A 20,315-nucleotide genomic window follows, 5' to 3' on the forward strand; every position below is an offset into this window, starting at 1 on the left:
ATATCTTCCGCTCTGCCAATAAAGAAATATGAACTTAACATGAAGAATAATTAAATGATTCCCCTCCAAATATCCCCTTTGCGACGAAGCAGCTGGAGCAAAAACATTTAATCAAGTCTAGTAATATGATTCTACTCCCACCAATCACATAAGGGGCTTTTTCTTAATGACTGCGAGTACAGGCCAAAATAGCTAGCTCTCCAATAAACGAGTGCTTGAAGACAAATAGAGATGTGCAGTTTTGTTTTGTTTTCTTCCAAGAGTTGCATTTGCTTTTCAAAGAACATCTTGACTTTTGTTGCTGCCCTGATCCTTCCTGTACACACAAAACATTTGTTTATTGATGTTACCAGGAGTTTATCTACCCAGCTAGAATGTGGACGAGGAGCAGGAACACTACAATGCCCTCAGTTCACTTTCCTCCTTTTAATCTCTTTCACAACCTAATCTAAGAGATGCACCACCCATCTATTTAATGTCGTCCACTTAACTGAGATCAGGTCACTGGCTGACGGGGCTGGGATTTAAAACCCAGACATCCCTCTTTGCTTGACGGTTAATATTTACCCTCGAGAAAATTCCGGTCTACTCTCAGTAGGACAAACTGAGAGTAGACCAAACGACAAACCTCCAAAAGGAGGTAATCAGATGGAAAACCATCCTTTTAACGTGGAGCAGCAGCAGCTCTGACCCGAGAGCTCCCCAGACGATGGAGCGACTCTCTCCATACAAGTAGGCAGTACGGATGGAGTGAGGAAGCCATGTGAATGTATTGAGCCTTTTCAGCATTTGCTTCACCAGTAATATTTATGGTTATTTGACATAAATCCTACTTTCAGTGGTCTTAATCACATACTGGGAGAAGGGGTGGGCATTTATCATAGGCGACACTTCCACCGATGGCTCTTCAGAAATCCTCTTGCTGGTGCTAAAATACTGTTATCCCTCTCATACTTCGTTCTTTCTATTATTTTTCATTAGCTTAACTAAAACAGAAATAAATTAGGTTGTGTGACAGGCTGATAAAGAGCCAATATCTTTCCTAAATTTTCTTGTGTGTCAACAATCCTGGTTCATTTCTTGAGTGCAGCCGCTTTGTCATGGCTGGTTATGTTTTGATACAAGCTATGAAATTAGACTCAAGCACTTAATTGCTAAACAAAATTTATCCGGCTTTTCAAGAACGTTACCTTGGTACACAGCGGTTTGCTTTTCCATCTGCAGTAACCCAATAAAAATCTAAATCGATTGAATTCAATGAGCTAATAATATACTGCTTGGCCTCGAAGCGTCAGAGTTAAGGACAGGCAGGGGAATGGACACCTAAGGGCCAAAGCTGTGTGTCTGTTCTCTACCAGGAGGCCTCAGTGGATAAGCCCCCTCTACGCCCCCATCCTGCTATCCAATCTTTCCCCTCCCCCACTATAAGCCTCTTGGTTGTTATGTTATGTGACTTTAGCATTCCAAACATATAGCACAGCTCCCCTTCTTCCTTTAATCCCTCTATTTTCTCATCCTCCTCCACTCCTCTATTGATCTGCTCCTCAAATCATTGCAGACTTCCTTTAATATTCCCCCTCCCAATGCCATCTTCTGTATTTCTGTGTGTATTTCGTACAGTTTGTCCCCTCCAAAACCTGAAAAGGCGGCTCTGACGGAGGTCGATCGAGGACATGCGCTACGTGGACTGTGAGTTGAGTTGTGTACACACCGGCAGTGCAGAACTCAATGATCTCGCTCCACTCGGAGACGGTGTAGTCCCCATCGGTCTGCTTGGACGCAGTCTGGACGGCCACAGTGTACTCTGTGCGGGGGCTCAGGAACCAGTGGCCCCGGACTGTCATGGGCAGGGGCACTGCCTTGGCCACGAGCTTAGTGGGAACGTCCTGGGTACAGAGAAGGGAAACAGGATGACAGGCAAGGAAAGGAGCAAAAAAAGGTCAACCTTGACACGTAATTACTCAGAAGGAGATTGACCATGTATGTGTCTTTTCTTTTTTCTTTCCAGCTACATGCAGAGATGTGCAGACTCATGTCTGACCAGATCGTTTCTATACCCAAAATGCTCAGTCAAATTTCATCAACAACCCTCCCGCCCCTCCAACCACCGCCACACAGGTATCAGTTGGTCTTAGCAGCTCAGTGATTGGACCGACAGCTCCTGCCTAGCAACAGAGTCATCCCGCTACAACAAGGCAGAAAGAGGAGAGGTTCTCTGCAGCAACTCAAATAAAATAAAATACAGAAAGAAGGCGGCTGATGAACCAAATGTTAAATAATTACTAAAACAGACACAAAGCAGGGTCTGTTTTAGTGCCGCAGAGTTGTGAAGGCGTCGTTAGCCAATCAGAGCATCTGGTGTTAGTGTCCTGAAGTCAAAACCACCTTGAAAGGAATCTTCTTTAAGCTCTCAAAGAGCGGCCAAGTTGAGCTAAACTCCACCTTTATTTAAAAGAAAAAAGTACTAAAGTAAAGTAAGGACAGAAATTTCTTAATGCAGCAAAAACATTCATACAATTTTTTTTTACCCCGTTACTACAGCTAATGCAAAACTTCAGTAATTCTGCATTCATTAACCCTTGCAAAAATGTACAAGGTTGTAATGGGATGGATACCACCCCCTTTCCCCATATTTATTCAGACATGGAATAAAACCCTAAACCTTTACACACTTTCTCATACTGTGTCTAAAATCTGATTTAAATGTTAATTTCCCAATATTTTTAAAATGTCTCCACCACTTCCAAGTGCATCATGTATGTAAAAACAGACTTGAGGAACACAAAGTTACAAATATAGATACTATATAGATATTCGGGTATTTATAAGCATTTGCATATTTTATCTTTGTTTCAGAGAGAATGAGCAATGCTTTTCATTTAAATGACATTAAGATTTGATCGTATTCTGTCACTTCATTCATATAAAGTACGATAAAATAATAATATAAAAAAAGACGTTGAACATTGTTTTTGAAATCAGTGAATCAACAGTAAAACGTCACTGCAGTGTGCTAATGGAGAACGGCAACTTAAAATAAATCTGGTATGAATTTACGCATTTTACTACAAAATTGCATCATCTGATGAATATTTTTTATCGCCCCTGCAAGGGGTCTTTTTGTGGGCTCTAGTGTCCCTTTTTTAAAGTAGGCTGACAGGAAAGGGGGAAGCAGAGGGGGGAAGACATGCAGTAAACGTCGTCGGGTCCGGGAGTCGAACCCGCGACAGCCGCGTCGAGGACACGTTGCCTCTGAATGTGGGTCGCGCTAACCCCTCCGCCACCACGGCACGCCCATCTGATGAATATTTTGATATCATTTGAAATAAACCTCCACCACTCCATTTATAGTGCGCTGGAAAATAAGTATTTATCAATTTAATTATGATAGTCTTAAGTTAAAGTGCGTTCTTAAATCTGCACTTTAAGAACGCACTTTAATACTATAATAAGTAATCGTTTCTGAATATTCATTATAAGCTAAAATCACGTTCATGTTGCTCTGAATACTGGCTGTGCATGACTATGGAAGCTTCATATTATTTAACTTATAGAAACATACACATTTGTGCTAAAGACCATTGCTCTTTTGTAAAATAAATAAATAAGAATAACTACTGTCTAGTTATGTTTGTAACCAGAAAGATCCCAAATGTCCGTTTTCTACACCTCCATTGATGTGCTACACATCATTCATAATTGTTCAAAGCAAAATCTTTGATCATAGATAGCTGAATTTGAAAAAAATTATTTTAATATGTTTAAACATGCATAATTGATACAAGAGTCTCTCTACATATAAATCAAATATGAAATGAAAATAATTTGAGCAGCACAAATTTGGCTATTGTTTGTTTTGTCATCAAAGTGGTTATGTTAGATATAATGTGCATCCATCTTTAAACATAGGAGACATGAAACTAATAAAAGTTGAGCTGTGATGCACAGAGTAGGACCTGCTTTGTTAAACTGATTGTCACGACTCATAATTTGATAAGAATTTTTTTTTTACCAATAATAAAATAAAAAAGCCATTTCAGAGGGTGATTCGCGTTCTTAATTCAATTATTTTGAGAAAATGTACCAGTAAAGAGCCTATTGTTTATCTTCAAAAGGCCATAATAACAGCCTGCTTGGTGATTCATCTCCCAGTGGCATCACCTTTGAAAGGTTGTTTATGTGTCTGACTCGCGCCTTCGTTACCTTGTGTTTGAACTTGTTTGAGTTTTTGTTCTCCTTCTTATTCAGGTCAATGAAGTAGTGTGTAATGCGTTCCTTGCTGCGTGCCTCCATATCCCAGCAGATCTTAAAGGAGTCACAAGTGATGTTGCTGATTTTGATGTTCTGAGGAACAGGGAGTTCTTCCATGCTGCCATCCTGGGATTTGCTATCTGTGTAATTGAAAAAAAAAAAGAAAGAAGACGGAAAAAAAAGACTGTCAACATGGAACAGCATAATAGAATAGCAAAATGGGATTAAATGACTAAAAATTCTTTGAATAATTACACTCGCTGCTTGAATATTTGCTTACAACGACCCAGAGGTGATCATAAATCGCCATTTCATGTACACAGTTCAAAACCAAAAAACCCTGACTCCACGCATTTATAGTCAGCCTGCACAGTGGAATGGCTAAAGCTTACCAAAAAATAAAAATAAAGAAAAAACTGCAGTAGCTATTCAGCACGGAGCATTTACAGTATAGCCATCAAAATGCACAGCGGGACAGAGCTGCGTACTGTATACGCTGCCATGGAAACACCACTCTCTGCACGCTTGTGCACATATCTGCTTTACAGAGCCTCAGCAGCGTTGCAAATCCGATACTCAACTCCCGTCTCTTCTAAGCGGCCTCATCGGTTTTATGAATCTTCTGCAGAAGCAAGGGCATTCGAACAGTAATCGGGGTCACGTTATTGCCACAGTGTCACTAACCCATTTGGCCTCTTACCAAAAACCCAATGCGTTGCAACAAATCTCACATTTTCTCTGCTACACGCCTGCCAACGGCTTTACAACTCAAAGTTCACCCAGAGGCTGATGGAAAAACAAAACCCAGCTGAATAAGAGCTTTGTCACGTAAGACAGAGTACGGACTTTGAGACGCCCACTTGGCATGGCAACAATGCATTTGCTGTGTATGCTCTGGGGTCTGCACACAACAGTGCGTAAAAATTCAAGAATCCTGTGTTTGGGGGGGTAATGTTCAATATGACCGGGCTCTATAGAGGGTTAACAATAGCTGGAGTAGTGGAGCATGGAAAATCCATCTCCGTTCGTTTGCCGGCAGAGGCAGAGATAAAAGAGTGGGCTGGTAATTGGGTTTGTGCACTCTAACGCCTCACCTCCAAGTAATTGTCAAACAGTGCAGCTTTTGTGGATTGATTTTCTTAAAATTAGACGAGCAAAGGGTAGCTTTTAACACTCACCGTATTGCATGAGCACAGAAAGCAGGAAAAAAAAACCCTGCAATCACTGCCTTTTCCCAATTAAAGCCCTTACTTATTTTCCCTCTTGGTCCCCAGAGTGTTTTCAAAAAATAATTTGCCATAAAACATGTCAACAGCATCCCAAAATGAACCACTGGACCTTGTAAAATTATCTTTGATCTACTTTAAACTGGTTATTATTTAATATACCAACACAAAGTAATGCATAATGAAGTAAAAGGAAAACTACGTACGGACTTCAAAGCTATTTTGCAAATTAAACAAATAAGTGTGGCACGGATTTGCAATCAGAACTCTCAATGAAATCCACTGCAGCTAATTAATTTGATGTTCCTTTGGAAACTCTTGCTGCCAAGTTACCAGAGTGAATGTTTAGAGTAAAACTCACCTGATACTTATCGTCTTGTTTACTACAAAATTAAAATGAAAGCTAAAAACAAAGTTAATAAAAGACAAGACAATAAATGTTGTGCCTAAAATTTCACATCAATTTGCATCTGTTTTGAAAGGCCTCGCATAAGATTTTTTTGAAAATAAAGTGTGACAACAAGCATTTGTCCCAGCAGGACACATCTGCCCCATCCAGGAACTGTGATAATTAATCATCAGCAAAGACCAAATGATTGTGGCTGATAAAAAAAAAAACAACGAAAAAGAACAAAGTAATATATGGCAGCTAAAAATAATGAAACACTGAAGAACATAAGCTGTAGCTTACCAACCATCTGTAAACTGCGACTGTCACTGGAGGAAGAGAATTTGGTCTAAACTTCCCTTCAACTGCCATTGTTATCAAATATATTCCCATATCGACCCAAAACTTTCCAGCATCTTCCGGACAGGGCCGAATTCCAGAGAGCCAAAGACATTAAATTCAGCGATACTGATTGGCCAAATGTTTATTATTTTTCCCTTGCAACCACACATGATTGGCCATTTAGCGCCGCTACTGGGTCCCTATCCAGTTGTAGTAGTCGGTCAAGGTAAATTGAACGTTGAATGAGTTATGTTATGTGTTAAGGCAGAAATGATAATTCAGATTATGTAAGCACACACTCTTAAGGAAAATAGGCCAATACCATTTTTATCACCCAAATAAGTCCTTTTTAGATTTTATTTCACCCCCAAGTCAGGGAACGCTGCGCCACAGCGCCCCCTGTGCACCAGTCACCACTGCTTCAGCCATTTCCCTGTCTTCAGTTAGGGAAAGTGTTCTCTACAAACACTTTTCAGATGTTTGTAGAGAAATTTTGAAACCAGTTTCTCATTTTCTTTACAATTCACCAAATAAAAAAGAAAAAAAAGAATTGTTTGGTATCTCAGCAGCACATATTGCACTTTGTGGTTTTAATATGACAAAATGTGAAGAATGCTTGCAAAACTGATCAGTTTAGGATAACGCCACAGTCTAAGTTCCTGTATTTTAATATTCAGTATGCTTGTCTGCTGTCAGTTTATGAGGCACGGGGAATAAAGCAGCTCCTGATAAGCAGCCCTCTTTCTGAGTGCACTTGGCCTGACTTCTCAAAGTCCACAGGACACGCCCAGTCCTCTCCCTGCTGATTGGTGGAAAACCTCCTGTCCTGTCCTGCTGGTGGTTTAATGTGTCCAACTCATTAAAACAAGACCCCACTGAGCTGAGTCATTTGGCTCAGACTGAGGGGGTCAGCGCAAGACGTGACGGGCCACAGCTCAGAGAGGAAGTGTTTCATCAAGTCACTGCAGACCAGACAGTAATGCAAGCGCCGTAAAGTCCCATCGGAAACTGGATGGTGCTGACCTTTACCGAAGTCAGGAAAAAAAATATAACCTTTGTTGTCATTTTTTGACATCTGCCTTATGCAAAAATTAAATATAGCTGCAGAAGCATACAAGAACTTTTTCTCTGGTTTCCCTTTACGGTTATTGTTGTGTAACTCATCTCATTTGGGAAAGACTTCTTTTCTTCCAATTCTGCTTGCTGGATTTAAAAGCCCTAAAAACTCTTCCGTTTCCATGTGTCGTCAACAATAATATTTTCCTTCTAAGCTAAATCCTGTGAAGATTTTTACCCTCCTGCCTTCAGGTGACTACAGGATGCTGACTCATCTCCTGTTTACTCCACTGCTCACCTAATTCATTTGCAAACTGTCTTCATACCAACACACTCAGCCTTCACTAACGTGCCGTAATACTGCCCTTAAAAACCATAAGTTAGAACTTTCATGCAAATCTTTGTTCACCACCAATCTAGTCTACCTCAGAGAACTTAAAATGTGGCAATACAACAAACTGCAGTGGATTTTAGGAGTATTTTATGTAATGGAGCAACAAAAATGGAGGGAAAACTTATCTTGGAAGAAAAAGGACACATGGCTTCCTGGTTTTGTTTTTACAACCAGTACATGCATGAACTTCCACAATCAGTCTCAGGTCTTTGACAACTTTTAAGTATTTTTCTCCCAGGATTTCTCCATATTTACTTCCATTTATCTTCCCATCAAGCTCTTATCAACTTCCCTGTCCCCGTTGGAGAAAAGTCTTCCCACATCATGATACTGCCACCAACATGTTCCACCACAGGGATGGTGTTTTCCACTGTTTGTTATACGTTACTCTCAGTATGGAGAGTAACTTACCATAAACAACTCCTTTGCTTATGATTCTACAAAATACACAGGTAAAATAAAGTTCACTAATTTGGATATTTGTCACACAATTTGTGCAAAAGTATTAAATGCATCTTTTTTTACCGACTGAAAACCAAGAGTAACTAAATCTTGGACGTCAAAGATAACTTCTTGAACAAGTGAGATACAAAACATTTGCAGATATCACAGGCAAATCTGCATAAACCTAAGATCACTTTTCATCCACATTTGTAAATAGACAACGTACTTGAATGAGCAAAATACAGCTTAATTTAGTTATTTTTGGTGGTTTCTAACTGGGGCAACATGGGCAACCACCCAGAGCGGCAGGAAACCTCCACCCCACCAGCCCCTTGGGATGTGAATGTTATGAGTTATGACAGGGCCTAATGCATTACTCAACGTGGGTGAGGATTGAGGAGTTGAGGGTTGTTCACACAGGGAGCCAAACAGGCCAGGACCACCTTTGATAAGAAATAATATGAACTCTCATGTTATTTACTTAGTTATGCACACACAAAGCTTTACAGAGTAGCTAGACGTCTTAAAACAAAGTCAGTAGTGCTCTCTCAGTCCTCCTTCACTCCTGCCACTGCAAACGTCCAGAATATTGAGTCTTTGATTATCTGCTATAAATTGGGACTGGCAGGTGGGCCGATCAGTGACGGCGAAGAGAAGATTTTAATGCACAGACTGGCAAATCCTTCCCCCCCATCTTCCTCCTTTCTGTTGTGTCTGTTTGTTCATCAGTTTGTTTTCTACTAAACAAATCTCATGAACCTGCCTTCCTCTTGCTTGCATTCGAGTTCCCCACCTCACACACCGCTTCTTAAATGGTCTACTTTGTCTTTTCCTATAGCACATAATCCCAATAAAAGGCATTAAAATTTGAGGAGGTAATGGGATTTTTTAATTTATTTTTTGGAAAATGCTCAAGGGGTATGAAAACTCTGTTTTCAGGGCACTGTAAGACCAAAACCACTAGATGTAAACAAGATAAGCCAGGCCCTTTCTGTGGGAAACTGAAGTCAGCTTTAAACCTTCGGGGACTCAGAGAGCGCAGGATGAAAAATGGAGGCGAGAGTCAAGCTGGATGAAGGTCAGGCTGTGAGAACGAGTAAACTGTTCAGTCTCTCACAGGAGGCCTTCACCCTCATCTAGACTTAAATTAATCTGCCAGCCTTACGCCCTTGGCTCCATCTACTTGGATTCGCTTAACGTTTAATTTGGCCGCCGTGTAATGTTACCACAAAGACATATTACGATGCACTTCTGTTGTTTTGCCTGATGCTCTTAACGGACTGCTGCACGGAAGAAGGAGGCTGGGCTTTGGCTCGTCATGATTAAGCAAAATTGAGGCAGTTTATGAGTCATTATTTAAGAGTTCAGAAGCACAGATTAATTATGCAGCTCCCAGAGGAGACTGCAACAAACCCAGGAGACCTCTGCATGCCTCAGCAGAGCACCGCATGTCGGGATGCAGAGACGGCTGCTCTGCAGGAAACTAGTCGGCCAAAATGATTTAAACTCAAAACACACAATCTTATTGTCTGCAACTACTTTTGCTGGGAAAGTAGTTCATACTCAAGAGATGTAAAAAGATAAAACATCAATAAATATCTTGTTAAGATGCCTATGCAGCTCCATCTAGTCACACCTGGAGATAATGAGTGTTAAATTTCAGCCGGCTTCACTGCTTCAATTCAGTCTGTCTGAACAGCTGTGATTTGATCTCTGTGTGGTTGCCATGTCCACCATGTATGACTAAAGCTCCATTTGAGAGCTCTGATCGTAGCGAGTTTGAGAGAAATAAAAATCTAGATGGTAGTTTGACAGCAGAGGTGCACACTTAGACGCGCATGAAGCTTTGTGCTTCATGCGCGTCTAAGTGTGCACCTAAAATTAGTCTAAAATTGAGCTGTAAACAAGAAGAAGGCGATATTAGTCAGCATAGATACTCAGAGCCCTTTGGAGAAAAAAAAATAGATCACAGCTTTCTTTTAGCTGTAGCACAGGCTAGGCTGTGATAGGAGCCATGCTGTGAGCCTGAGAAGCTGCCAATGGCAAAAACATCTTTCAGAGTGTGATAAACAGTGCGCTGCATTAGGGTTAAGTTATTTTTTCCACCTTTAGCCATGCTCAATAAAAATAAATAGCTTTTTATTATTTTTTATTTATTATTATATATATACAGTATATATTTGTAGTTTTCAGAAAACATTGTTTTGCTGTTTTCCAGAACAGCAAAAGCTGATCATGTCGGCCATTTTATTTGTTTAACTCATAGTCCAGGTGCGCTTATAAAGAACCTATTTCTATTTACAACCTACCCCAGATGAACCATAGAGAGCAGTAGCACCCCAGAGGTTGACGGCAGCTGCAAAAACCCACAGCTCAAGAGGAAGGATTCTTCACCACAGAAGAAGATGGGACGTTTCACACCCTGATGAGTTGCATTCATAGACTGGTGAAGGACATGACACCAAAACAGTAACACAACTCAATACAAGTCTAACTTATTCACTTCAACTCATTCTGCAGTTTTGCCCTCAGTAAAACATCCCCCACCCCTGAGTGCTGAAGATACACATGTCACAGCCACATGAGTACAGTGAACCATTAACCCCGTCTCTGACACAGGGAACACAGAAACAACTTGTTTCCCACTGTGCATTGAAAAGCTCTAACAGACCTCCGTGTGTGTGTGTGAGAGCACTCCGTGCGTTCATTCCGCTGGGTCAGCATGGGCGTTCGAGCCTCTCACGCGGTCAATTAAATATTAATGGGGATTCGGATAAATTTAGAAAGTAAAACAGAAATGGATGCGGTCGGCATCGACCCGATGTGATGACGCCGGGTTTCCAAGGAGGGTGAACGTGGATGCGAGAGAGAAAGTGAGGAGTACAATGACTTTCTGGGAGGAATTTCATGCACACGGTACCAGCTGAAATGAAAGCATGAAGTGTCTACACGATCCAACTCAAACAGTTGGAGCTGCTTTAAGTTTGTGTGTTTATCTTCAACAAAGTCTATGCCACTGTACTGACTTTTTTTTGTTTTTGCTCGTTGTCACACTTAGACGGTTCAGCTCTTCAACTAATTTCAAAATTCGGCAAAGACTGTCTGAAAAAAATACAACATAATGTTTTCACTCATTATGAGAAAAAGCTACCCAAAGCAAGCCGCCTATTTCTGAACATAATTAACCCTCAAACCTGATTACTGTTTATCTGCCATCAACCATGTATGATTACTGTCTTTTACATTGCTGTGAGGGAACTGTGACCTAGTCTTTGGAAAATTATCTTAATTCAGCCACACCATGTATGGCCTGTTTAAGGTCATCCAACAGAACCTCAATGAATTTAGTTCACACTTAGTCCAAGACCTCAATTTTATTTTTAATTGAGTCCTTCAGAAGTGGACATCTAAAGGGCTCAGTGTGAATCATTGCCCTGCAGCATAACCAAAACCAAGGTGAGCTTGAATTTAAGGTCAGGAGGTTACTGTGGCAGTAAAGGTCCGTTCATGTTGGTTCCACAGGGCTGGCAATAATCAGTATGTGCCTCATAAAACTAAACAACATGAACAAAAAATAAATACATAAATAAATAGTTTCTTTTTTGTGCATATATCAAAACCAAACCTTAGATTTTAGACTGAGGTCTGGCAATAACTCCATAAAGATTTGGTACTTTTTTAACATTAAAACATACCCATCCATCCATTTTCTGTTCACCCTTTGTCCCTAAAGGGGTCGGGAGGGTTGCTGGTGCCTATCTCCAGCTACGTTCCAGGCGAGAGGCGGGGTACACCATGGACAGGTCGCCAGTCTGTCGCAGGGCAACACAGAGACATACAGGACAAACAACCATGCACACGCACACCGAGGGAGAATTTAAAGAGACCAATTAACCTGACAGTCATGTTTTTTGGACTGTGGGTGGAAGCCAGAGTACCCAGAGAGAACCCATGCATGCACAGGGAGAACATGCAAACTCCATGCAGAAAGACCCCAGCCGGGAATCGAACCCAGGAATCAAACCCAGGACCTTCTTGCTGCAAGGCAACAGTGCTACCAACTGCGCCACTGTGCAGCCATTGAAACATAATGACATGATAAAGGCTTGCAAATGGTTATTACAACACTACCGTTGTTCCAAGTGATACATCACATGAATATTTTAAATCACAACAACCCATCTTGTGTTGAGAAAGAGAGTGGACATTGTTGACGGAGCAACACAGCAACAGAGAGCATGTGGGCGTCTCAAGGACAAAGACTTAGCTACTACTTCCACGAGTAACTGTGCTGCAAACACGAGACTCACCCTAAAACCCTGCCTGGAAAATCTACTGACATGAAAGCGCTAGAAAGATAGCAACAAAGCACCAAGGGGATACGGATGCATCCCGTTGTATTGCAGCATGTGAAGTAGATGTGGTAAAGGAGAAAGCGTGCCACTATTGCTGGGGGAGCATTAATGGAGATAAACCACTGGCTTCTCCAGTCAATCAACCAGTCATTTAAAAATATATATATATATATCTATATACATATAGATATATATATATTAAACAATGTCAACATATTTCATTGGTGCATCAGTGAATTAATCTACAATTAATCTGTGTGAACTGGCATCTCTGTGACCAAGCCTCAGATGTGGAATCAGTGCTGTGTAATTGCATTGATGGGTGTGTGGGGCTGCACCGCCTGTGCACGCTCTTGTGGGTGCAGCCATGTTTTCGCTTTTCATTCTCTTCTCATGATGACTTGCTCTCCCCGCCCCCCTCCCCCCTTCCTCTCCTTCCAGCATCAACTGTTTCACATGAGGAATATGAACAAATTCAATTTTAACTCTCAGATGTGCAGCATGCAATATTTAAAACGACGTTCTTCCTGCCTCCTAATTCTATAACTTTGGACCTTGATGAGAAGTCAGTCACAGACCACAAACGTGGCTTAATGAGATATGACACTACTGTGACATTTTGAGCTATACAGTACAATGCAGAGAAGTTACTGCAAACGAACTGGCGAGGGGGCTGGAGGGGAGGCTGCGGGGTCTTCTCAAAGAGAAAATGAACAGAAGTAATGATAAGCTATAGGCGGGGTTGGTGCCTTTCTCTGTTCACGCCTGTGGTGCTGAAATGAAAAGGCGCTTATCAGTTGCCAACATGTGCGCGCTCAGTCTGCAGAGACAGACAGTTATTTCCAACAAAAGACTTCTTCTCCATTATTAATGTAAATGTATTCAGCTATGTTCTCTCCACCAGCACCAGATATAAAGCGCAGAATTTATCTGCCTAAGCAACCTGCGGAGTCACCGGCCCTCCTCCCTCATGCAAACTACACGGGTTCTCCAACTAAGAGCAGCGTTTATATTGCCCCCTTTCGCCCCACTCCCTTCCACTTAAGAACTACAGTAACACACACTCACCGTCTCTTTCGCACAACTGTATGGAATCCAGACTCAGGTCCTTGATCATCCCCTCGCAGGGACTTAACGGGCTGGTGATATTGTGCGCAAAGCCTGGTACCTCCATGGCTGCTGGGGAGTCGGGGGTGATGCTGCCGCTTTGATTGCTGCGTAAATATCGACTTGCAGGTGGACAAAAAGCCGTCCGCCCGCGTTTAGAAGAGGAAGGAGGAGAAGAAAGAGTCCGGTGTCCAGCCCCGCTCGGTCGCTCTCCTCTTCTGTCTCCTGGGTGGTGCGGCTAGTGGCGCGTCAGCGGAATCGTCACGGCCCCAACAGCGCAATGAGCCGCCAGCTGCAAAAAGAGGCAACGGCAGCCTCTGCAGCAGAGAACGCGTTAATACGCCGACTGTAGCCACCGATCGCTACCCGCTTCCAGCACTTTTTTTTTTTTTTACTGCACAGAGACTGTGCGTCTGCAAAGAGCCGCACGGAGCCACAAGTGTGCGCAAAGTGACTGCGCCCTGTGCGTTAAGTGTGTCGCCTCGGGACAATTGAACATGAATAGTTCAGAGGATTACCGCAGAGGGAGTCTGCAGACTCAGTGGCTTCTTATGTAACCAGATTAGGCCGGTGTTCCCCCTCTGTTTTCTGTCTGCATCTGAACCGAGCTCACATGGACTGGCTCTTTTTTTTTTTCCATTTTCACGTCCAACGTCATCCCAGCGCAGCTTTACCACATGTCCTTATTTGGTAAGGTGTAACCCTCTCTGGTTTCGGAGCGCAGGTGCAAGTGGGCCGTGCCATAATGAGCTGGGGGACTTTAATTTACTATTAAATAATGCTAATGGATGACCAAGCTTAATGTACCATTCTATGGGTCAGCAGTGGAGGCTGGTGAAAAATATCTCTTGGAGGGGCTGACGTGCCAATAGATCCTCCTTCCCTTCCTATTGCACAATAATATTTGTTCATACAGCAAAAATAACATGAAAGATTAGATTAGCTAAAAGTAAAAGGTCTGATCACTAACTTGCAAAATATATAGTATTCATATAAATGCCAGTTAACTCTGAATCAGACTCACAATTGTGAAAAATACCAAACTAATCCAAGCCAGTTTAGAAGTTTAAATTTCTAACAATTAGAACCTAAACATTACTATATCAACCAATACAATAGCAGGAGAAACGCAAAGAAGGCAACAAGCACATCATTGTTATAACTTTTTTTTTAGAAAAAGAAATCTTAGCAACATTTATCCAGAGCAGCATTAGCATTTTGATAACCAGAGGAAAGTGCTTTGTTTTTAGCATTGCTGTGGTTCCTCAGATAAACCATGACAACATTCATAACTGATTATCAGCAACGAATAAATGACAGCAGCTGAAACAGAAAACGCAAACAACAAAAAAAGTACAGTCGCTAAAACTAATAAAAACGCGCAGAGGAACAGAAACTGTAGCTTACCGTCCAGGGCCATAGAGAGAGTGTTACCAGCCATCCAGAAAGTCCTGCTCCGTCATTCAAAGTGGGGAATTCAACTGCCGTTGTCACCACTATTAACTTTATCACCATGGCGACGCAAAACTTTCCGGCTAAGCGGCTTCAAAACATTGAAATCAGTGATGCTGATTGGTCAAATGTTTATTATTTTTCCAGAGCAACCACGCACGATTGGCTGCTTAGCTTCACCTGTCGGGCACTGTCAGTCTCGCTGCAGAAAAGAACTGGCAGATGTCTGTCGAGGAGAGTCAGTCTGTGGAAATGTCTTAATTCAGATTACATTTTTAGGCACACAATATAAAAGAAAACTCGCTAATATAATAGGCTATTTTAAAAATCTTTATAGGTCGTCTTTATAAGCCGTCCTCCCCTTCCACGTAATAGGGGACGCATTGAACAGCGCCCCCTATCGACCGGCCGTTCAATGCTTTGATTGTTGAAAGAGATGGAGAAGTTGTGTCTCATCAGATTTAAGCACGCCTGGGTCAACTTAATTGACTTTTATTTACTACGCTCTGTTTAATCCTCCAGCTGCATTGTGGTTTTGATTGCTTACAATTTGGTTGTGTTCTGAAATCTTAACAAATTACATTGACAATTGTAATATGAGATAATGGGCTGTGCATACTTTTTGGAAGGCACTGTAATGGTCTCAGTTGGGCGTCTACTCAGGTTATCCACAGGAAGAGAGACTTCTTAAGACATAAAAGGTCAACTGCCCCACATTTTGTGGTTAAACGGGCCACAGGCGCCTCTGGGTCATCGCTTCACCACGCAAAAAAATAAAAAATAAAAATGTTGATCATGCTAGAGTCACTGTTGTCCACACATTCGCTAAAGTGGTTTTGCTTCTATGCACTACAGAGGAACACCACAGTGATGCAGTGTCACTTTCTATTTGTTATGGCTTCTCCCTGTGCCACAAAAGGCGCGGCCACAAAGCGATTATCTATTCCACTGACAACGCATTCTGCAGCTGTGCCCTCAGATCTGCTTGGCAGAAAACGCCAACGAAGGAAACTGCAGCATAATGAAATGCATGGGGACAGTTTTTAGGAGGTTAGGCACTTCATCTCAGCTGATGGGGTGCATTAAGACGGCATCGTCATCTTAAGTAACACAACAGAGGAAAATAAAGCTTTGTACCAATTCCTTGTTTCCACTCGGTCCACGGTAAAGTAGCTGGTGAGCATTTTCATAGGGCTTCGAGGATTTAAAAAACGGGGTTATGTTGGGCAGGTGAATTAAACTCCCGGTAAGCTTGTAATCACTATGGCATTCAGATGCAGCCTCGTTCAGATTTCATCTGGGCATTGCTGCATCTGGCTCAAATTTCCGGCCTGGGAAATGAAACTCATTAAAAGTGAAGGCCAGTGGCAGGCAGAAGATCCCATCAAACACACAGGCATCTTTATCTGAGGGGGAGATGCTGCTTTAGCTTACGGTAGATTCAGCCAAAGCAGATTAAATCATTTTTTTCTTTTTACTCAGTCTCAGTCTTCTTGCTACTTATTACTTATTATTCTTGAGTGCCTGCACTGCATTTTATTTATTTTTTGTTCAGGAGCAGCAGGGTGTGAAGATAATACTGCCCGATTCTAGAGGATTCTTTCCCATCCCACCTCCATCCATCCTTCCTGTCAGCCCTGCTCTCTCTCCACCCACCCGTACTCCCTCCAGCGAGAGTCATCCTGTGTTAACATCAGTGTTTCCAGTAGGAGCTGCAGGAGGAAGAAGGAGAGCGACTCTGTGTCCTGCGTAACTCACACCAGGCCAGTTCCAGCTTGGCCTTTGCCTCCTTCCTTACCAAGCCCGATCTTCCCTCCTCCAGTGCACACATTTTCTGATTTTATTTCATCTCAAAAATGACCATTTCACTTTTCCCCCCCCCTCCTATTCTGCTGCTATGGATCTTCTTTTGTCTCACAGCATGCTGTGTTTTGGCTGTCCTCTCTGATTTGTTCACTCTGCTGTGCCTAAAGGCCACATGATGGTAATACTCCCAGACAGATGGATTATTAGCAGGGAGAAAGGTGCAGAAAGATTTTAGGCCAAATAGTAAAATACATTTAAAAGAGCAAACCAGACATGTGTATTTAATCTTGAAGCAGGGCAATTTGTATCGCACTGTTTTTACACATGGTAAATCAAAATTCAGTAACGGAAAACAAGGGAACATGGGTAGCAAAACATGAAAAATAAAATAAAAAACAAGCAATGGAATGAAACTAATAATAGAAACACTTAGTCATCACATGGAATAAGCCAGTTAACCCATGTATGTGATGAATTCATAAAATAATCAACCTTCATGGAGAAGCTGCAGTTAACGGAGTAAACGATACTCTGATGACCTATCTAAATGGGTCACACCTCAGCAACGATTTCAAAATTGACAGAGGTTCATTTAGTGTCTTGTAGACGATCAGCATGGATATAAAATCTATCCTTTCTCTGAGAGTTAATGCAGGGGTTCAGTGGATGGTATAACTGGATTAAGAATCAATTTTCCAAAAGGTTATTGATTTCTAAATCAGTCAAAACTAATAAAGCAATCACTTCCTCAAAAATGAATAACACAAATCACACAAAGTGGTCCCGGTGTGCAAAGTAAGATCTGAACTAATTCAGCACGTTCCCAGATAATCCCAAAAACTGTTCCAGCCACCACCATAATATGTCAATGCCAAAATAAAGTTTGCTTTTGTAAAGTGAAATGGTATTTGGAATCCACACCAAGTGTCAATTGATCTAATCTTAATTGATTTAGGTCTAATTGTCCTCCCTAACAAAACACAACCCTTGTGTCTTTAAGCAGGGATATTCATCCTGGGCTGTGGCATCATTGCATCATTTTATTAATTTTATTCCTATATAAATGAAATAAAACTAGCAATCAAAATCCGGTAAAACCATGTTTTGAAGCATTACTGTTAAGACGGGTTATTTAAATCTTTTACCTTTTTTTTTTTGGAATCTTTTTGGGGATTTTTTATCACTTGTGCTCCCACGTACACAGTACAGTCACTACGTATCTATTGTAAAACAGGAAATGGGATAAGAGGCAATGCACAGAGCACAGGGCACAGCATTTTTCACTGGGAGACAATAACACAAAGTCTCCAGGGTTCAATGAGACAAACACATTTGTTTGGCATTTATGGGTCACCAAATGAAGCATGTCATTGATCTGCAGTGTGCAGACTGAGCTCGGCTGTCGCTTGATTGATAACGCTGATGCACGCTGTGGGCTCTCTAGTGACATTCCAGTTTATCTGCGCTTCGTGCGAGATTCAAATGAAACGCGGCCGTACCCGCATCCTCGGATCAAGTGGGCCACTCATTTTAATCAGCAGAGAAGAATTAAAAGCAGAGCCAGAAAGGTTATTAGGAAAATAAATTTAATTGGGCGCACAACATCGTAAGAGCCTGGAGGAATTGCTCGACATTCAATGAAATAATAATGCTTGGTGCCGGGAGCCTTGTGAGAAAGTCAAACGAAGCTGAAGCAAATGAAAAAAAGATTTGATCCAGCATCATTATGAAAACCTAGAAATTAATTACACGAGATTATGCTTCTAGGGTTTACTCCTTCCCCCTTGAGTTGCTTTTAATGCAGGAAAGATGATCCGGTCACGACCCAGACTCCCCACTTGACTGAAATGCTGTTGTAGGACCTTAAGAAAACTGAGGCGAATATCTCCAATCCTCAACAAACATAACCAGTGCTTTAAGGGCCCAGATTGTTCCACAACAATGTGAAAGACTAGTCATACTGAAAATGACTACTTCAAGGTAATGCTGCTTAACTTGCTTCCACAAGCTAGAATCATATGATTCAGTCACAGCCCTTCTATGTTTGTGTTTCATAAATAATGCAAGGTAACACTTTATTTGAAGGGGTGTGCATAATACTGACATTAAACTAAACATGACATAACGAGGAGTCTTTATGAATGTTTATGACTGTTGTCATGAAGTTTATTATTATTTTTGCAAAAGAAAAATGATGACAGAAGGAAGAAACCTGCAATTCCATTAAACAGACTTTTAATTTTAATGAGCCATTAACAGAAATATGCATTAAAAGTATCAACTTAGCATTATTTGGTAAATAATTACATTTTTATGAAAAGTTGCATTAAAACTTACATTAAGAGTCAACTTTGCATTAAAAAGGACATTATTTACCAAATGACACTTCATGACAACAGTCATGAACGTTCATGAAGTCTTCATGACGGGTGTTAAGTCATGTTATGTTTATGACAGTGTAATGCCAGTCATATGCACAACCCTTAAAATAAAGAGTTCCCCATTCTTATTATATCCTAATAGATAAAACTCAATGCTGCTGGGTCCTTTTTTGTTGTTGTTACAACATGGATCAACAATTCATCCACTGTTTGATTTGCAGACCTGCTGATTTCAATGTGCAATTAAACATATTCCCGAGAAACAAACGCATGTTGAAAAGTTGAACGTCTGACAGTAAATAACCTCGACACCTCTTTACATCGCTTGCAAAGAAAGATGCTCTTTAGGGAAACAAAAGATGTGGAACAGACTGTGAGCATATTATCCAGTGGAAAGAAGCCAGGGACGAAGAGCTGGTGTCCAAGTCACAGCTCCTGTCATTTACACCTTCCCTGCAGAGGGAAGCTGCCCATGAGAGCAATATGTGATGCTGTAGACTTTGTAGGACTTTAAATAAGGACATCTTAATAATGATAATAATAATAATAATAAACACTTCTCTGTAATTTAGCTGTCGTTCAATCTCTGCCTCTCACAATAGAACATGAAATTAGAATTAGTCATGCAGGGCTCTCAGATTGATTGCCAGTTCATGTTTCTGCCTTGAGAGGGACTATTAGAGATTTCATCTTTGGTTAAACAGCTTTTCTCCTGCACACTAAACGAAATATATTTCATTAGGTAAAATGTTTACTGAAGAAACTCAACTGGGCCGCGTTATATACATATACAACCTATATTTAAACCTGGTATAGCTTTTCATCTGTTTACCGCATACAGACTTGGACGAAGACACCATAATGAGTGTTTTCTCAGCGCACCTCCCACGCGTTCACCCTGGGCTTCTCAGCTGTAACAGACCCGTATTTACATCCCATTGGTGTTACACAAACACGAGGGCGTTCTGTGTTCTTCCTCCCCTCAGCCCAGCACCTGCTTAAATTAATGAGGGGGGGAAGGAGAAAGCGGGTGACTCAGTGGCTTCCCACAGAACAGAGTTCAGAGGCACCACCTGTTTCTGCAGAGGGCCTGGATGGGACACACACCGTCTC

At 41.5% G+C, this 20,315-nt stretch overlaps 1 protein-coding gene across 1 annotated transcript in view; it reads right to left on the reverse strand.

The window, feature by feature from the left end:
- phyhipl (phytanoyl-CoA 2-hydroxylase interacting protein like) overlaps positions 1-14,170 on the reverse strand; it is a 19,084-nt gene extending 4,914 nt beyond the window's left edge. The window contains exons 1-3 of the mRNA XM_005814341.2: positions 13,525-14,170; positions 4,204-4,391; positions 1,712-1,886 (exon numbers count right to left, since the gene is read on the reverse strand). Of these exons, the coding sequence (XP_005814398.1) occupies positions 1,712-1,886; positions 4,204-4,391; positions 13,525-13,630 (469 nt within the window). The 5' untranslated portion in view covers positions 13,631-14,170. The remainder of the gene's footprint in view (positions 1-1,711; positions 1,887-4,203; positions 4,392-13,524) is intronic.
- Between the last annotated feature and the right edge of the window lie 6,145 nt (positions 14,171-20,315).

This window comes from Xiphophorus maculatus, chromosome 22 (genome assembly GCF_002775205.1).
Source record: "Xiphophorus maculatus strain JP 163 A chromosome 22, X_maculatus-5.0-male, whole genome shotgun sequence".
Taxonomy (NCBI): domain Eukaryota; kingdom Metazoa; phylum Chordata; class Actinopteri; order Cyprinodontiformes; family Poeciliidae; genus Xiphophorus; species Xiphophorus maculatus.